At 37.0% G+C, this 18,179-nt stretch overlaps 1 protein-coding gene across 3 annotated transcripts; it reads right to left on the bottom strand.

The window, feature by feature from the left end:
- Positions 1 to 865: 865 nt before the first annotated feature.
- Positions 866 to 16,639, bottom strand: LOC118226696 (iroquois-class homeodomain protein IRX-5-like). Of its 3 annotated transcripts, none has more exons than XM_035416492.1 (5): positions 16,010 to 16,639; positions 14,454 to 14,859; positions 13,353 to 14,036; positions 1,590 to 1,675; positions 866 to 1,487 (listed from the first exon to the last, which is right to left on the bottom strand). In XM_035416492.1, exons 1-4 carry the CDS (start codon positions 16,250 to 16,252, stop codon positions 1,632 to 1,634), a joined length of 1,377 nt encoding a protein of 458 aa, XP_035272383.1. In that variant the 5' UTR covers positions 16,253 to 16,639; the 3' UTR covers positions 866 to 1,487; positions 1,590 to 1,631. The 3 variants fall into 3 exon arrangements, with proteins under 3 accessions (XP_035272383.1, XP_035272382.1, XP_035272384.1); XM_035416491.1 differs by having other exon boundaries at positions 867 to 1,487; positions 13,353 to 14,039; XM_035416493.1 differs by lacking the exons at positions 866 to 1,487; positions 1,590 to 1,675 and having other exon boundaries at positions 12,962 to 14,036.
- Positions 16,640 to 18,179: the final 1,540 nt, after the last annotated feature.

The raw sequence follows: 18,179 nt of genomic DNA, 5'->3' as shown, positions 1-18,179 counted from the left end.
ACCATAATTTATAGGCTGACTATCCACCTGCTAGCGACCATAATTTACCCAACTTGCAGCCTAGTAAGCCTACCATAATGTATGTATAACTTGTCTTGAAATGTATATCTAACAATAGCCTAACGTTATGATTATTCAGAACTAACATTATATCTAGCTTGCTATCCTAACATTACCTGCTGCATGGTTGTTGCCACACCACTGAGAGCTGCGATGCTGATGCCAGCCAAACTGCTGCATTGGTGCTGGGAGGGGGGGTCATAGTCCGTGGGCTGGCGACTGTTTTTTATTTTTAAAAAAGGAATCTAATTTAGGGAGCTTTGCTACCTTCTCCTCGTGTTCTTTTCCCTCTTGTCTTTTCTTACTGCCGCTTTTATGTTTGAAAGGCATGATGGCTGCTCGCTTGGCTTGCAGATGTGCTCAGCTTGTCAGTCTAGATGTTCTGATTTTGTGCCTAAACTAGCTATAGTGTATTGTCTCATCACACGATCAAATAGAGACTAACATTGGACAACAACATACATATTACCCAGCAATCATCATTGCATATCTGTATATGACAAAAATACCAAAGCAAATAAGACATTATTCATTTAATATTTTTTTATAGTTTATTTATAGTTTTTATAGTTTATGTAGAATGCGCATATAATTTTGTTATAGATTGCTACAGACTATTTTACAAAAAATGAAAAATGGGTTTGCCTTTTCGAGGGCATATATAGCAAATGGCACCGGTTTTAAATTAACATGAGTTCTTCTTTGAACACGGGCGTACTTCCGAGGTGGCAATCTGAATAACTCACAAGGGCCCATTCTCCACCCAATACATTGTGGAGGGCCCGCTCTCTCTATGGGCCCCCCCACCCCACGGGCCCCAGTGCAACAGCACTGCCTGCACTGTCTATATTTACGCCCCTGCAATAGACATTGTGGGTTGAAGTGTTCCTTTGTTTTTTGCTAGATGTGAATATACGCAGATGTAGGAAAAGGAGTAAAAGACAACTCATCAAACTGCATTGCTTTCCATTGCTCGGTGGGTCCAGGACTTGTGCTCCTTACACCTGATTGTGTGACTTCGTTAGCCGAACATACTGGCATTCATGGCCCCCGCCATGATTACCAGCTTTATAAAGCTTGGTAAAACTCTCACAATGCACAGTTTTTGGTGAGACTGGGCCACAAAGGTTCAATTTTGTGGTCATTTTAGAGGCAGTAGTTTAGTATTTAGCAACTATCCTGTCATATGTCTGTCTGTCCGTATCAGTGATACTTGGGATCACTTCTCTCTGTGGATGCAGTTTGTTTGTGTTTGGCTTATGCGGCCATTATTTTCAACACTGTGAGCCTTGCCAAATTAAATACTATAGTTATGCTTGTCAGACCAATAGTGTGTGTGCCCTGCGATGGACTGGTGAACTGTCCAGGGTGTATTCCCGCCTCTCATCCGGTGCATGCTGGGATAGGCTCCAGCACCTCCCGTGAACCTGACCAGGAGTAAGTGGGTATAAATAAGGGATGAATGATTGTCAGAATTCTGTTATAACTCACACATACTGCTCATTGTCATTCAAGTTAATGTGACCCACCTGTGTAGCTGTCTTTATAATTGTGATTCAGTGACTTCAATGCTAAAGTCCTTTTCCATGTAGTGTTTCTGTTATTTTGTCCAACCCTGTGTATGGACAGACGGACATACAGACAGACAAACAAATAGACAGACAGACAGATAGATAGATAGATGCTTAAAATACAGAGAGAACAGGGTCCCTTCAAATTAAAATACAAATGTGTAAAATTATATATCTCTGTTAAGGGAAGAAAATACAATGGGTTACCACAAGATAACAGTAGTGCTTGCTTTGCTTCAGCTTCAAACACCCTCTGGAGTGATTATGAGAATGGATATGTGTGTTGTAAGCTGGAACAGGTGTTAGGCAGAAAAAGGATCATTTAAAAAAAGTCAAATGTAAACAAACAGTCTGGCAGCTCATTACCTTTTCCCCCGACTATCTGAAAGAAAACAGTTAATCAATCTTCATCAGAGCACTAAAGAGAGCAATAATATTGGGCCGTCATCTTGATAAGTGAAGTGTGACTGAACAGGTGTGGGTCCTCAAGCTGGTATTGTGTTTTTATATGTATGAAAAAAATGTGTGTAATCATCCTCAAATGTTTTTTTAAATTTTTTATAACAGTACATTGTGAAATCTGTAAAGATTTTTCGTGGCTACAGGGCCCTCGAAGTTGATTTTTATTTACACTGTTTTATAAGTTTAGTGTTTATTTGTTTTTAAAGGAGAACAAAATGCTGAAATTATACAGCATTGCCTAAAACAGCTGGTGTCTGCAGCAGTGACATGTTAAAGCGATATGGAAGATGTCTTGCGTAGATTAATGGCTTGGAGGTCTCATTGCACTGAGGTCTGAAAGAAGATGGCATTAAACATTGATTCAGAGTTAAAATGTCCATTTACATCTCATTAACGAGAAGTTATAATGCGTGCTGAACCTGTGAGAGAGAGATGTTCTTCACTCTGGGACTTTGGAATGTCACATTGGGTCACTCAAGTGTCTCTGGGTTGGTCTTCTCCTCCTACATCTCATAGAGAGTGAGCACACAATGTGTCCATCACCTACTCATATACTCCCTGAGGTATTTATAGAGTCAGTCCCTGGCCTGGATTAAATCAAGTATCTGTCCTTTACTTACTACTTTATTTACAAGCAACACATTTTTACACTTTTCCTCAGCTTTTACACATTTCCACAACTGGTGAATTAGTTTTAGTGATCACTGATTTTGGCAAAGCATGTTTGCGAAGATTCTTTTTCTTTGCAAAGAGAAAATCTTGCTATTAATTGTTAGTCAAAGCCAAGGACAACAGCTGATTGAACCAAAGCGTCTGTCTCGGCACAAAACTCTTACGGGGTATGTGTGGAGTCAATGTTTCTGCAACTTCCTGTTATCCTTTTTGAAAAATCTTATTCCCATACTCCATGCCATTTGTGGCTAATATCTGTCCCTTTCTTAGACACTTCAGTCCGTGGGCTGTGAAGTCAACGTCTGTTACCCCTCCTATAGATCGTACAGTGTGTGTGTCTATCCCCCCTGACCCCTGTTGCTGAGGACAGGGCGCAGACTGAAGGCACAGCTGAATGTCTGTGTTCTACGAGAGCGTTTGATACACGAGTACAGCAATGTGTTCGTTTCAAAGACAAGCGCAGCTGACAGCACAAAGCACAAAGGCACGTTTGAATGTGACACCGCATTACAACCATTGAATTAGCACGATGATTAAGATGATTGGTTCTAGAAAATGGCTGTAGAACACATGCTTACTCACTAACGTGTGTGTGTGTGTGTGTGTGCGTGCACTTAAAAGGATAATAGAAGAAATTCAAAACATGCACTATTATTTATAGTTGTTTTCACCATCTGCTGCTCCAGCTACAGTTTATGTTATAATTATTGTGCAAAGGTGAATTTTGAAGTTCAGCACTTCTAAATACCATACATGGTCATAATAGATTCCCATGTCTCCTTTATGTTTCTTAACCGTGATATACTTTACTTTCTTCTCCTTATCTAATTTTCAATCTGACATTGATATATACTGTGTTCTAACTCAAACAACTAATGAAGCATTCTTTGTCTGTACGATCAGGAACTTGATTTTTTTTAAACCAGCATTTATGGAAATTGATTTATTAAAATGCATATTGATGAACTCTACTGTGAACAATAAACTTGAAGCCTCAGTGGCATTTACAAGTTAATGCATAGTTTATTTTGGCAGACTTTCTCACCAAATGTATGAAGTCCCTGAATGGTTTCTTGCTTTTGAGGTCACCTGTTCTTCAATTCCCACCATGCTCATAACAGGCCTATTTGTTTATATATCCCAATGGTGATATAAAATGGTGAAGCCACAAAAAATATTTGCATTGTTTGCAGGTATTTGTGACTTCTTTCCAATCAGTGACCAATCAAGGCCTTGAGAACAAGGTGTGTGAACTCCTGGAAAAAATGAAATTAATCAGTCGTGCTGGTACACCAAAAACCAGCAGACACTACAGCCCTCCAGGACTGGAGTTTGACACCCCTGCCCTAGAAGGTGGTGGTGCCCTATTGTGCCAAAAGTCATAACTAACCCCAAAGCCCTGTAACTGCACAAGTTACAACAAACAATGTTGGCTATCTTAGCTCACACAAATTAGACAAGCTCTGTTCTAAAGCAATGATACCCAATGTACCATTATTTCTTGTAATTCGGCCCTGTTTTATTTCACCTTACCATCTGAAGAGATTGAGGTACATTCAAAATGTATCACATGAAATTCCAGTCATTTACAGTTGAAAAATAATAAAAATGACTACACTACATGTTTGAACAACTGTCTGCATCCCGTGCTTTGGGTGAATGAAAAGTGCATCATGAATAAAATAAATTATTTATTATTATTATTATTATTATTATTATTATTATTATTATTATTATTATTATTATTATTATTATTTAGTTTATAAAATTTGGTTTGCAAATAAGATATTTTTTTATTTTTACATTGTAAAATAAATTATATTTGGCTATGGTTTATCTAACTCACAAACAATGCAGTATAGTAATGGGGAAAACATGTCTGGATAGGTTTATAAGTTTCAATATTTATTCAATAGGCCTAAATATTTGTAATCATTCATTTTAAAATCAGTATTATAATCATAATTGTTTTAAGGTGCAAATATATAAAAACTTGTACATTTTGTAAAATTGACTTGACAACCCTAAGTATAAACATATCCTTTCAGGAGTATAAGTTCTCATCAGCTATTCAACACATTCATTTAAATGATGTCTTCTTTCATGAGGCAATTTTTATTATTTGACACTTTAATGTGACACAAAGTTTATAAGACCACATTCTCTTCAAATGTTAAGATGAAAAAGGACAGGGCTAAGTTACATTAAATTATTTAGAAACACTGGGTAACATTGCTTTAGAATAGAGGTTGTTTAATTTTTGCGAGCTAAGACAGCCAGTATTGTTTGCTGTAACTTGGCCTCATTTTTGATATCAATACTTTTAATGGCTGGCCTAAAATTTACTAATTTTTATTAATGACTTACAGACAATGCTATGCCGCTGTGAGTAACTTATTTTTTGTACATTGAAAACATGTTTTTGTTGAGATTGCATACACAGTAGACCTACATTTGTATATGTCAGTAGATGATCTATAGGCCTTGCTAACATTAAACTTATAACATGGCATTTGTAAGTAGTTGAGTTAATTAAACTGTAGGCTATAACTGTATGTTCTGGTTCTGGTAACTTTTTTTGGTAACAACAATATAGGTGGGTGAATTTCAGGATCTGTGATAACATCATAGATATTTGTTTTTCCCCCAATAACACCCCCTGAAGTGAGCTACCTAGCTTGCTAACCTCAATGTAATGGGTGATGAGTCAAAACTGCTAGCAGCTAGCTGGTTTACTGTTGTTAACTTGAACCTATAGTTAAGGTCACTGGCCAGCTAGCTATTGTCCAGTATTTTTAGTTTTAATTATAATTTAACATTACAGAAGGCTTCTAGTGCACTGTTGTAAAGAAACATCTGAAGAATAGCTAGGTAGCTACAAGCTAAGCAGGCAGCTTGTTAGGCATCAAGTTAACATTAATGATTTAACGTTGATGATATATCATTGATGCCATATGACAGGGCTGGCTAGCTAGCTACACCTCAATAATGTTAGTTTCATTTTTCATTTTAACTGAACTGAGCTAAAGTTAACAAGCTAGCTAGCTATGCAGTTGGTTTAATGAAGTTGTGTAGCTAAAGTAACCAGCTAGCTGTGTGAATGAATGGCTACTTTGATTTTACTATTTCGATCAGATGTTGTTATTGGCAAATGCAGCTAAAAGTCCAAAGGGGAGAATTATTGATTGTGCGACTGTAGCTTTTGCAATGATGTAATTTGCAGGAAAGACGAAGGAGAAAAAAATTCAAAATAACCCAAGTTTGGGGCTTTATTGTGTGGACGTGTGAAGTTGTTTGTGAAATCTGCCTGTTTACATCAGGTCAGAAGGTATAGAAGTTAATGTTCTTAAGGGCTGAGAGTCTGTGGTCATTGTGGTGGAAACCCTGAGAAGTGTTAAACTCTTGTTGCTGTATAGGTGTGGGGCAGGTCGCCCAATACATCCCAATACAATCAGTCCCAGGAGTGTGCTGTCAGAAACAGGAAAAAAGTGGGGTCAAGTCCAAAATGACTTACTTAAAGTGTGTGTGTGTGTGTGTGTGTGTGTGCACTATTATTTTATCTAGGTCAGTTTGCAGTGCAATCATATACATACTTTAAGAGTAATATTTTACATAAATGGGTAACAATTATCCAAATGAATAGTTTTCACATTTCAGTTCATTGTCTTTTTCACTCCAGTCAATTTGAACATTGTGTCCAAGTGACGGACCGCTAAGGCCAACACTTTCCGTAGGCCTGGTACACGGTTCGATTTTTTAAGGGAGAAAATTGGGTAATTTGTGAAAATTATGTTTGAGCAGTGCTTCACTCTTGGCCCCTCTGTGCACAAGCCAAAGCTAACGCTGAGCACGGAGAAACAGCTGTGCTGAATTTTTAGCACCCATAATTAATTAAGAGCCTGGTTCCTGGGGTTTGATGATTAAATAAAGCAAAGGCAGTATTCCCAGAGTGATTTCAATGGCAGAGTATTCCACTTCAGTCTTTTCTAGTCATGTGGTTAGGGCTGGACTTATTTGAGGAGTGTGTAGCATTTAGCAGACAAAAGTGTGTGAAATGCCACGCTGTTGCTTGAAACAGTCACAAAAGGTACATTCTGAAACACTTGTTCTGCATAAGCTTGCCTTTCTCTCCATTGCAAGTACTGTAAGCAACCATTGAGAGCTAAGTAACCAGCATATCGTTCACTTTAACAAAACAAAAAAAATAAATAAATAAATCAAGTTCTGTTTTGGGCAACACTCTTTCCTGTATTTATAATCAAGTGAAAAAGAGGTAGGGGGTAGTCACATTAAATGTAATGCTTAATAAAGGTTACACAGTCAATAACTGTAGCCATTTCAGGTTTGTATATGTGCAATTCAGCGCTCTACACGAGAGGGTTGGTACGCAGGGAGGTCAAGGAGATGGCTTCAGATTTGGAGATTATGGACACTAGATGGTGTTGAAAACTATCTATATGTAGTGACCTTTTGGGGAGAGCTTAGGCATTGAAATGGTGCTTAATACTTATTGAATAAATACATTTTACTCATCAACATTCTTGAATTTTTAAGTTAGTTCTGAGTTTAATGTTAAATGTGTTCAGCTAATTTGTTTGCTACTCTGACATAGCCTCATCATCTGGATGCTCTAAGTGATTAATGGAAAAGAAACAGCCACCTGGTCACAGACATTTATATATAATAAGTACACACCAGATTGCTCTGTATGGTTGGCTAGTTGCTTTGTTGAAGCCTACCTGGGCCTTAAGAAATCAACAAACGTACCTTTCCTCACTAATCTGGACGTTACCACTTCACGGTAAATTATGAAGTTGCCTGTGCCTCAATGTTTACTTACAGTCTTTTTCATGAATGAACATGCTTCATAAACTGTGGATCTGGCTGGCCTCACATAACCATTGGAAATGTGTTTCATTGATTAACATTCGAATGTGCAGAAAAAAAAGAAGAAAAAAAAAAACCTGCGTAAGGGCGTTTTCATTTACTGTTACAATTATTACGCACTGCTGTTACAATCCTACCAATTATGTGGTATGAATGGAACATCAGACTGTGAGTAGGCTCATTTTGTTTTAATTGTATCCAACTTGATTAAGTTATGGGTGATGGATGTAATTGAAACGGGTAAAAACTACAGACCTGTCAAAGCTGTTTGAAGTAAATTCCACAGTGCTAGGTGAAACACTGTGAGTAAATCAGCAAAATCCAAAAAGTGTAACATTTATGGTGACTCTCCTCCCCTATTCGCTTTCACATTCGATATGAATTTCACTGAACTCATTCGGTGCCCACGGAACGATATATCCACATAGTCGCTGTTATCAGGTGCACTGTTAATGCCAAGCCTAAAACTGTATGTTTTTGTCAAACGGATACTGTTACCCCTTTGTACGTTGGGTCTTGTTTTCAATGTTTCTTTTTTTTTTCTTTTTAGATGGGCAATACTGTGCTTGTCTGTCGTGCGCAAAAGCGCAGCAGGTGGAATTTTGAATGTTGGTGGAAGCGGAGATAAAATTTAAAATAAAAATCTTATTTGGTTTCTGTGACTTTATGATAATAGCAATACATTTCTCTCATAATTTGCTCATCATTCACGGTAAGGGATTTTTAACAAAGATGGAATAAAAACTTATAATAGTTGAAAGAGACGGTAGTGCAACCTTAATATTTAGGCAACCAGCTTTGACGTCAAACCAGTTAACCTTCATTATAATTAAAAAACACACTATTATAACTAACCGTTCGAACTCCTACGGCCAGTAGGTAATTAATCATTTTGATTAAATGTTCATATTTTTTTCTTAAAAAAAAAAAAACTAAAACATCATCCTCGAATTTGCTTTGATTTTATTCCTGACTGTCGGTGATATGTGATTATTTATTTATTAACAATATCATACCAATGTTATATTAACTGTAATGTTATTGTGTTGTAACGTTTACACAGGCCTAAGCAAATTGCAACGGCCTAGATGCACTCGTCCAGTCATTGAGAAAGCTTCAGAAAATCAACTGTTGTGGCCATGTTAATGCCGAAGAAATAATATTCACCATTAAAAATCAAAGATTGATGTTTTAATGACGTTTGGAAAACAATAGTAAAGCATAAGCATTATGCCTGACGCGACAGAATTTTATATCATGCAACTTTCACACGCCGGCTGTTCCTGAAGAAAGAGCTTGTAGCTTTTAGTTAGTAGCTAGAATTACGATTCTGTCTATGTAGCTACATTTTGTGTTAATATCAACAACTCCGTCCCTGGTAATTCTTTGCTTAACCCATAGAGCTATTGGCTAAACTTTTATCATCGATTAGACTTGCATAAAGAAATTACAGAGGCCCAGATGGCGACTCGTTGTCCTCCCTAGAGAATTCAATGCTGGCTTCAAACTTAAGAGCCTCCTTTAAAGTGAATTATGGGCGTCAAGCACGTTTCCCTCGGGTGAGGAGCCATGGGGTCTTCGGGGTTAGACGAACCGTCGTGTTTGCGCAGTCCAGCTGAGGGGCTGAGCACAGTGCTCTAACTTGGGCCACAGGAGTGCTGGATCGAACTGAAGGGCCTAGTCTGGAACAGCTTGCTACGTTTCCGTCTTTGAAGAGGGTCGCCAGCTCCAGATGGGCTTGTTTTGTAGGCTATAATATGTTTTCTGTCCAAGTTTTATTCGGGAAGCATGCAAGAGACAACCCGTTTGAAACGAAGTACCAGGATGAATGAAAACATTCAAAAACGTACCTACTGTCATATTGTCAAATCGATGTGATTAAGAAACATAATGCATGCACAGATCGTGATTTCCATATCTGAAGACGGGCGGATTATATTTTGACGTCAAATATGACATAAGTAAGATTCCACTGTTTATGTTCAATAACCTTTAAGTCGGTATATTTAAAGCATTATATTTAAAGCATGTTTAATTTTTAAATATAAATGTATTCAAACTAAACTTATTAACCAATATTGATGTCTTATATTTATTCCATTGTATTCGGCTAATTTAATTACGGCTTAAGAATGTAATTTTGTATAAGTAGGCCAGTGCGACGGTAAAAATGCGAACAGCACATTAATTATAAAATGTTTTCCCTGGTAAGGATCGGGTACCGATCTGTATGGCAATGCTTGTTATCAGACCCATGAATCATACAGGTCGGCTACCACCAGCTTATTTATTTATTTATTTATTTTTTGTTTATTGGTTTGTTTGTTTTTCTGCCTATATAGTCCTGCAAATAGACCTACTAAACTGTTTTTACAATTATTATTTAGGTTGCGGGACAATTCTCAATATACTGTAGGCCTACTTAAAAATATTTCTATTTTAAAATTGTTATTTCCTACTAATTTTCGGATTTAATGACAATCATATTCAATAATTAGGTTTTACAATAACTATTCCAATTACTTTCTAGTTTGATCTGTTTCCCATGCACTTGGGAACTGCTTCACTGCCACTCGCATTGTGTGTCCATGCAGTGCTTCCAAACAATTAGCCATGCGCTACTGGAAGAGAGACGAAAAAACAGAGAAAGCAAGAGAGTTGAGGAAAGTTATGCTGATCATTCCATAGTTCCCCAACACTATACTGTATTCTTATGTTACACCAATTCAGGAACTTATTATTATTAACCCCTTGACGCTGCGAAATTGGTAGATCGTTGTAAATAGAAATACTTCAAAAATAAGTTAATTTGTTACATGTAGGCTAACAAAACCCAAAACAGAAATGAAGAGTTAAAGTTCAGATAATTCGTTCCAGTTGCGAAAACATTTTAGATACACAACTGTGGGACCATGGATTGCTGGCTTGATTAATTCCTTGATACCTTACTGGGATATTCAACTATTCAGATTTAAGCATCGAATATAACTACTTACGGTGGAATAAACAAATTTACAATTCACACTTATGGCGGTACGAAAATTGCAACGCATCAGAAGATTCAACAGATTTTATATCGTTGAGCAAGACAACCTAAGCTATATTGAATACATTTAGGACGTGTTGGTGTCAGGATTCGTTAAATTTAAATACCTACATAATAGATATTTAATCTCACTGACATCTTTCTGTCACTTTTACCATTCACATGGTCCCATATAGTATAAAATGGATTACATATAGAAAAATTATAATAGCCAAATGCATAGTTTAAAAGAACGGTTAATTGGGCTGTTAGATTACAACAATTAAAATGTTAAACATTGGATAATATCTTCGGTCTGAACAAGGAAAGCTTCTTTCGAATAAACAAGCAGAATGTCCCAAACACAGAACTCGAATTATGTGACAACTTCGACTGTGTCACAAACCTGTCTAAATTCCACATTAAAATCCTTTGGGGGAAAAGGGACTAATTGATAGTCCTATTCGCTCATATGGAAAACTGCTTTGGATATTTCAATTCCTGGAGGGATCACTAAAGAAAAACATAATTATGCTATTTAGCTGGTTGATGTGCTGCAATCACAGCTGTAGCACACTCCGGCAGATTAAATATAGAAGCCACCCATCTATGTGACTCAGAATGCAGGACATTAGAGCACAGTGAATTATATAAAGCCCTGGGGACATTTCAGATGGAGTGCAGAAAGTAAACTATGGAGATTTATGACAGAACATCGCAGAAAAAGAAATCACTCTCAGACAAGAACAATCATATTGCCAGATAGCCTGCCCACACTGCATTACATAGACCTAATAATAATAATAATAATAATAATAATAATAATAATAATGTTTAATCGCAATTTATTTTATTTATCAATTTATTTGTAACACTTTAAGGATAGATAAGAAGTTAAATCAGGAAAGGTAGTTAATTATGATTGTTTGTTAATACTTCTACTACTACTTCAAATAATAATAATAATTATAATTATTATTATTATTATTATTATAATAAAAGGGTCATGATCATAATCACATCAATAGTGTGTTATTGACGTTTTGTTTTGTGAAGCTGCGTTTAGTTTTCATCCCAGGTATTAGCATATTTAAAATATTTTTTAATGATCAGATTTTAAAAAAATATATTTTTTACTTAATGTGATATAGCTTTCTTGAACAAAAAAAAAACACTTTTTAGTACTGTTATATGTTATATTTGCAATGGCAGCATGGATTAAAAGTGTAGAAAGCCGAAATATTTTTATAATAATAATTTTGTCAAATATAGTAAACGTAAATATTTATTTGAAACAGGAAAACGAGACCGTAAAAGCTTAGCGCCTAAATAGGATTGATACTGTTCCTGTGTTGACCATGTTGCCTTTGTATCGTCCATTCCACCAGGAGTACCTCTTAACGCGGGATTAGCAATGGACCTTTGAAATTAGGAGCAAGTCTGACACCTACCTGCCAAACTGGGAAGAGTTGGAATGCAATGCTGGCGATTTAGACATACTATACAACACGGGCTGCATTTCGTCTCACTTAAAAAAAGAAAAGAAAGAAAAAGCAAAACAAAAAAATATATAGAAATAAAACATACTTTCTGAAGAGGTTAATGTTGACATTCAATACAGCATTGATGTATATCAACAGGAATGGCACATGAAACTGTACGTTATATCATGTCCTCTTGCTGCAAGTGTAACGTCGGCTCATTTTAATAGCTTTGTCGCGCCTTGGAAATCGTAATGAGGACTAAATTTGGCATAAAATCGAACTCATTAGGAAAGTTCGCCACCTGATTGCTTTGCATAAACCAGGACACGGACTTGGTGTTACTGGACTAAATTGTCGCCGTTCTGCTCTTATTCTCCCGTTGGAAAAAAATAAATTATTTAACTTCAAGTAAAGAAGTCCATATCATTTCCTAACGCTTATTACAGTCATCCTTTGAAAATTTCTCGCAGAGCCTAGAAGGGTCGTAATGGACTGAAATGTATTCGTTCTACATCATACTGAATTTTCCACTCTTTTGGGGATATTCTATCTCTACTTATTGTTCAGTACAGATAAGGCAAACTCGTCAATTTTTAAATATTTAAAATATTTATATATAAATATATATCTGTCTGAATTGTGGGCTATTTGTCGAGATTATTAAAGCAGAACAAAATAACAACGTAGCCTATGGCAGCTAAACATGGTTATTAACTTGTGTGATTTGAACTGCCAATTGATCGATAAAATATGATTTTGTAGGGAAGGAAATTGAGAAAATGAGTCCACACTCAAGGTAATCAGCGGTCAAAAAATATAAATTATTATTTTAAACTATGAAGCACTCTGGACACAAGCAGGTATATGTTTATCCCCAAAACAATTGCTGTACAAGTGTAATTTTCATAATTTACTTCAAAGATAGTGTATTGCCCATTTTAAATACAAAAATGCTACAATTAAATATACATATTAGTTTTAATACAAATAGTCTCAGGTGGCTGCAGCGATAAAGACAATTCTTAGATTTTACATCATATGGATTAACCATCCATGAACTAAAAATTGAGAATAATAATTTTCTGATTGAAAATAATCTTACTCTCCACTGAATTTAATTATTTTGCCAACAAATAATAAATACATGTCCAAATTATCGGAGAGGAAGTCAGTATTAAATGTTTGACATACCTTTCTTTAGTTCATAAGAGGAGTCTTTACAATGATCTACTGTTTGACTTCTCAATTTGCTTTCTCTTACAAGAGCCTCTGCTCTATTTAATACAGTCTGGTTTAATCCATTGAAGTGTGCGGCGGAGCCCGTGTTGGATCCGTGGTTGCTGTGAAGATGTCCGAACGTGCCATAGTTCGTGTAACCTGGGTAAAAATGGGATGTGTAGTAAATAGGCCTGGAAAGAACTGTGCTGTTTGGAAAAGGGCATTGTGTAGGTGAACGAGGTGGTGACGATGCGTTGGCCGTGATTATGGTACTTTGACCCGTTCCTGGGGCCTGCGGCACATCGCTGCTTCCTTTGCACCTGTCAGAAGACGTTGCAATCTCAGCGAGAGACCAGAGTTTGGGTTTGGGAGCAGAGGGGGGTGAATGAATTACAGACGTCACGTTGCTGCCGCAGTTGATGCCGTTCATCGTGTTCGATGCGTGAACCATTTCTGTAGACTTCTGCGCAATAAGCTCAGATCCTCGAGGCAAGTTTTCAGGAGAAGAGGTGGTAGGTTTGGGAGATTCGGGTAATAAATCTGTCCGGTCCTCTTGCTCTTTTAAATCCGAGTCCGTCAAAAGGGGGTCTATGTCTTTGACGAGATTCTCTTCTTTAAATCTGTCGCAGGTAATATCCTCCGCGTTCAGTTTATGTTCTGCTGCAAGACATTTAAAGCAATTTAGTCATTATTGGCTTTCTATGTGAAAATTAACCTGTTAAAGCCGATGGACTTTTATCTACAATTCACAATCTTAATTTTTTTATTTTCAACAACAGCACGACAGTATCAACAACAGCAGTAATAATAATAATAATAATAATAATAATAATAATAATAATATGAGAAGTAATACAAGCATGCTTTGCAATCGATTCAGGACTAACTGGTTGCATATTAAGCATCATTTGTCACTAGCAACACTCGAGCTGAAAATGAAATGAAGGGAGTTCAAGTTGATTATTATTTAAAGAATTGTCCCTTTATAAATAATTGACCGCCATTTACCAGCAATCAATTTTCCGTCCTGAGTGGAAACGACAGAGATGAAAAATTGATGAATTTTCTACAGACCTGACTCGGTGTCTGTTGAGTCCCCCTTGTCTGCAGGCTTGTGCGTCTCGTCTTCGTCATTTTTCTCTAGATCAATATTTTCATCCTCCTCCTCATCCTCGCTTCTGTTCCTTGGGGTCCAGGTCATCTTGTTCTCCTTCTTAAGCCTTCTCCTCGCGTTGGCGAACCAGGTGGACACTTGAGTGAGGGTCATTTTGGTTATTATGGCCAGCATGATTTTCTCACCCTTTGTGGGGTACGGATTTTTCCTGTGCTCATTAAGCCAGGCCTTGAGAGTGGCAGTGGCGTCCCTGGTTGCGTTTTTTCTGTATGTAGGGTCCCCATAGGGATATGAACCCAGGGGAGCCGCGTAGGGGTGATATCCTATAGAACCGGCCATGCCTGTCGCGTGATCATATGGCGCTCCCTGGAATAAAAAAATAAAAAACGGGTAATACAGAAAACATGTTTTCAGTATTGTGTAGGCTAAAACGTATATTTGCAAAGACAATAGAAAACATAAAATAAAATAGTGACCTGTTCTTCCACACATTTTAAAATTACATTATTTGGCCTACATTTAATTATGTTTACATGCGTAAAAGAAATTTGAACATAATTGTTATATTTTACAATAATAGTTTTATAGTGAACATTTTCTGCCTTTCAACTTTGCTTTGATTTTATTCTAAATAGTTCGATCGCAAAAATAAATAAATGTTATATTATAATAAAATAAAAATACATAAATTAAAAATCACTTGCTGCTTTCAATGATGTTTATGTCAAGGTCAATTCTGCCTAGGCTACTTGCTGGAAAACCGGTATATGCCTTTCCTGTGAGTGGTAGGAAAATTCAGATCCCATTCAGATCCCCGCTGATCTGGCCTACATAATTAAGTCATTTGTGTTTTGTGTCCCACATACACGGTCGTCTTTTGTGTTGTTAATTGTGTATATAGTGCTTGCTTTTACAGACAAATGATTCATGGTTAAAATAAATAATAACAATAATAATAATACAAAAACATGTAATATACCACTATATCTACTCTACCCGTAGTACCCATACGCTGTATATTCCTTCAAAACACGATGTATCTCAGAGTAAAAATAAAAATCAAAGCATTGAAATCTCGGCTAGCACAATAAGTCACTGTATTCAAAATTGATATTAAATTATGTACGACAGTTCATTAAATTACATTACAGTGCATTACATACTTCTGTTATTTTGTCAAAAGCTTACAGTATCTATAAAGTATGCTATATTTCAATGTAGGCTATTGCACGGCACAAGTGTCGTTTTCTTTAGCTCTCACGTATACGTATTCGTTATTCATGTGCGCGACATGTCTGACACCTCTTCATTTATATGCTGGATTCGTTAAGTGATTTACGTTCAAAGCCGCATTAAAAACGTAAAATAAAAGACAACCAAGTACACCGTCCTTCAGTTATTCAGACGTTGGCAGTGCTTTTGCATATCATCGATGATAAACTTTTCACGAAGGCTAGGTTGTTTCTGTTTTGTTGCGGCGGTGCTTCGCTAGGCTAGGGCACACAAACGCACTCACCACGTAAGAAGTGAATGTTGCAGCTGCTGCCGAGTCTGCACCGTATTGGAGATGAGAGTTGTAGCCAGGTGAGGGACTGGTGAATGCTGTAGATCCGGCATAAGGAGCAAACGCAGACCCCGAAGAAGATCTTCCGAGTTCCTCGGTCCTAGGTCCCGAAATCACACTCGTACTGTACGCCGGACAAGAATACAGTGCCAAGGAAGCTGACGGCTGATACAAGTAGCCCTGAGGATACGCCATGGCTGAAACCGAGAACAAGCCACTCACTTGTGCACTTTCCTTTATATATTCACGGACCTTCTGATATGAACCATAGAGACTCGCATCGGCAGACGAATGTCTGTTTCCCTTATGTGCTTACTGTAAAGACAATCAAAATAAAAACAATGTCATAAATGAAAATGTTTCTGGCGGTAACTTTGGTTACCAGCTACAGCTGGTCGCCTTGCTCTCGCCGTTCTTTTGGATTTCACTCGCTTTCCCCTCTGTTGCTCTCTATCAGGCACTGAAGAAGTTTTTTGCCTTCGGATGGTTTCTCTGCTCCTGCTAGGATGCTAAGTTGGAAATTGAAGATTCTGACGCCTACTACGCGCTTCACGCTCCTCCTCTTGGGGTGTAGTCAGTGAAGGAAAAGGCAAGCTCATGCTGGGTTAGCACAGCTCTCTCTCTCTCTCTCTCTCTCGCTCTCTCTCTCTCTCGCTCCCTTTTAACTTTCTTCTTTTTTCACTAACCAGGCTCATTTCTGCAGAAGTCGAGCGCGCCCGGTCCTCGGATGGCTATCTCATGCACTCCAGTAGATCAGCTCCAGTTTTCTAGTTTTCTTTACTGTTTTTTAATCCTCGAGGCCGTCACTTTCACAGTTGATTAATAGCAAACGAGCGGCAGACTGCCGGAGGAGACAATGGCTATAAAAGAAGAAAAAAAAAAAATTCGATCCGGTTAACTTTTTTCTGTGTGTTTACCCATTTTGCATGTATTTAATAGGCTACTTCGTGAAGTTAATTTCTAAGAGTAAAGGCCTGGGATTATGTTGCATGTTTAAGACATATGCAGTCCTATAGCTCTCGCATAGTAGTTCAGAAATCTTGACAAATTACTTCTACTGTTCATTTGGGTACGCTAATAGATGTCACTATTCAACCTGTTAATGAGTGAAAATAGCAGTACAGTAATGTTTAAGTAGTTAAAATTCGTTATTTTTATTTTAACAAATCGACCGGATTATTGCAGATTCGCTGGCAAGAATTGAAAACTAGCTATTTCAATTCTTGCCAGCAAATCCGCAATAATCCGGTTCTTCACCACAAAGCCATTAAAACGCCAAAGATAGTGACTTCCGTATGATAAACGGTAAATTATTAAATCCAAACAACAGGGCAATTTATTTTCACACCCAGAGTCCATCAAACACCAGCAACAACAACCGCAACAACAGCGAAAACATCAACAAAATAATAATAATAATAATAATAATAATAATAATACTAATAATAATCACTTGGCCTATTAGTAGTGGCCTAGTAACTATGTTCAGTGATAGCATTTTGCAAAAGTTTCCGCAAACTCAAGGAATTCACATATTAATATCGTTTTTGTTTTCTACGCAAAAATTACCTTCTGAAATAAAACGTTCAAAGTTTTTTTGTAGTTAAGCATTTTGTATATGCGGTAAGTTTCCACGTATGCACACATTAATGCAATTTTTGTTTGGTTTACTATTTAAAGGTGGACATAATGAGAAATAAATGTTTCATAGTATCAATCAGTTTTAGGAGCCTCATTTTGCTGAATCTCTTACACTCCTGTTTGTTCCTCAGAGTGTCTAAAACACTCCAGTAAACCGAAAGGGATCGCTGTAGGCGCTGCTAAAAAATGTGTGTTCTGGGTCACGTGGTTCTTTACTTTGAAAGCCCACCGAATCTTCAAAATGAATGACGCTGGTGTACAGCTGTCTAATGCAGCTGATTGACATCTCTGGTGGTGGATAAATGTATGGTAATTGTTCAGAAATATTTGCGTATACCTTCAAATAATAATAATAATAATAATAATTATAATAATAATAATTTACTGACTGGAACTTTCCCTTTGAATTATTACAGTGATAAAACCAGGATTGCCTGTAATAAATCGAGGGTAGCCTATAAAAGATAAGACGGGAAGAATC

Source organism: Anguilla anguilla, chromosome 5 (assembly GCF_013347855.1).
Source record: "Anguilla anguilla isolate fAngAng1 chromosome 5, fAngAng1.pri, whole genome shotgun sequence".
Lineage (NCBI taxonomy): Eukaryota > Metazoa > Chordata > Actinopteri > Anguilliformes > Anguillidae > Anguilla > Anguilla anguilla.
The sequence above is the reverse complement of the archived record's forward strand: the minus strand, read 5'-3'. Positions and strand labels throughout refer to the sequence as shown.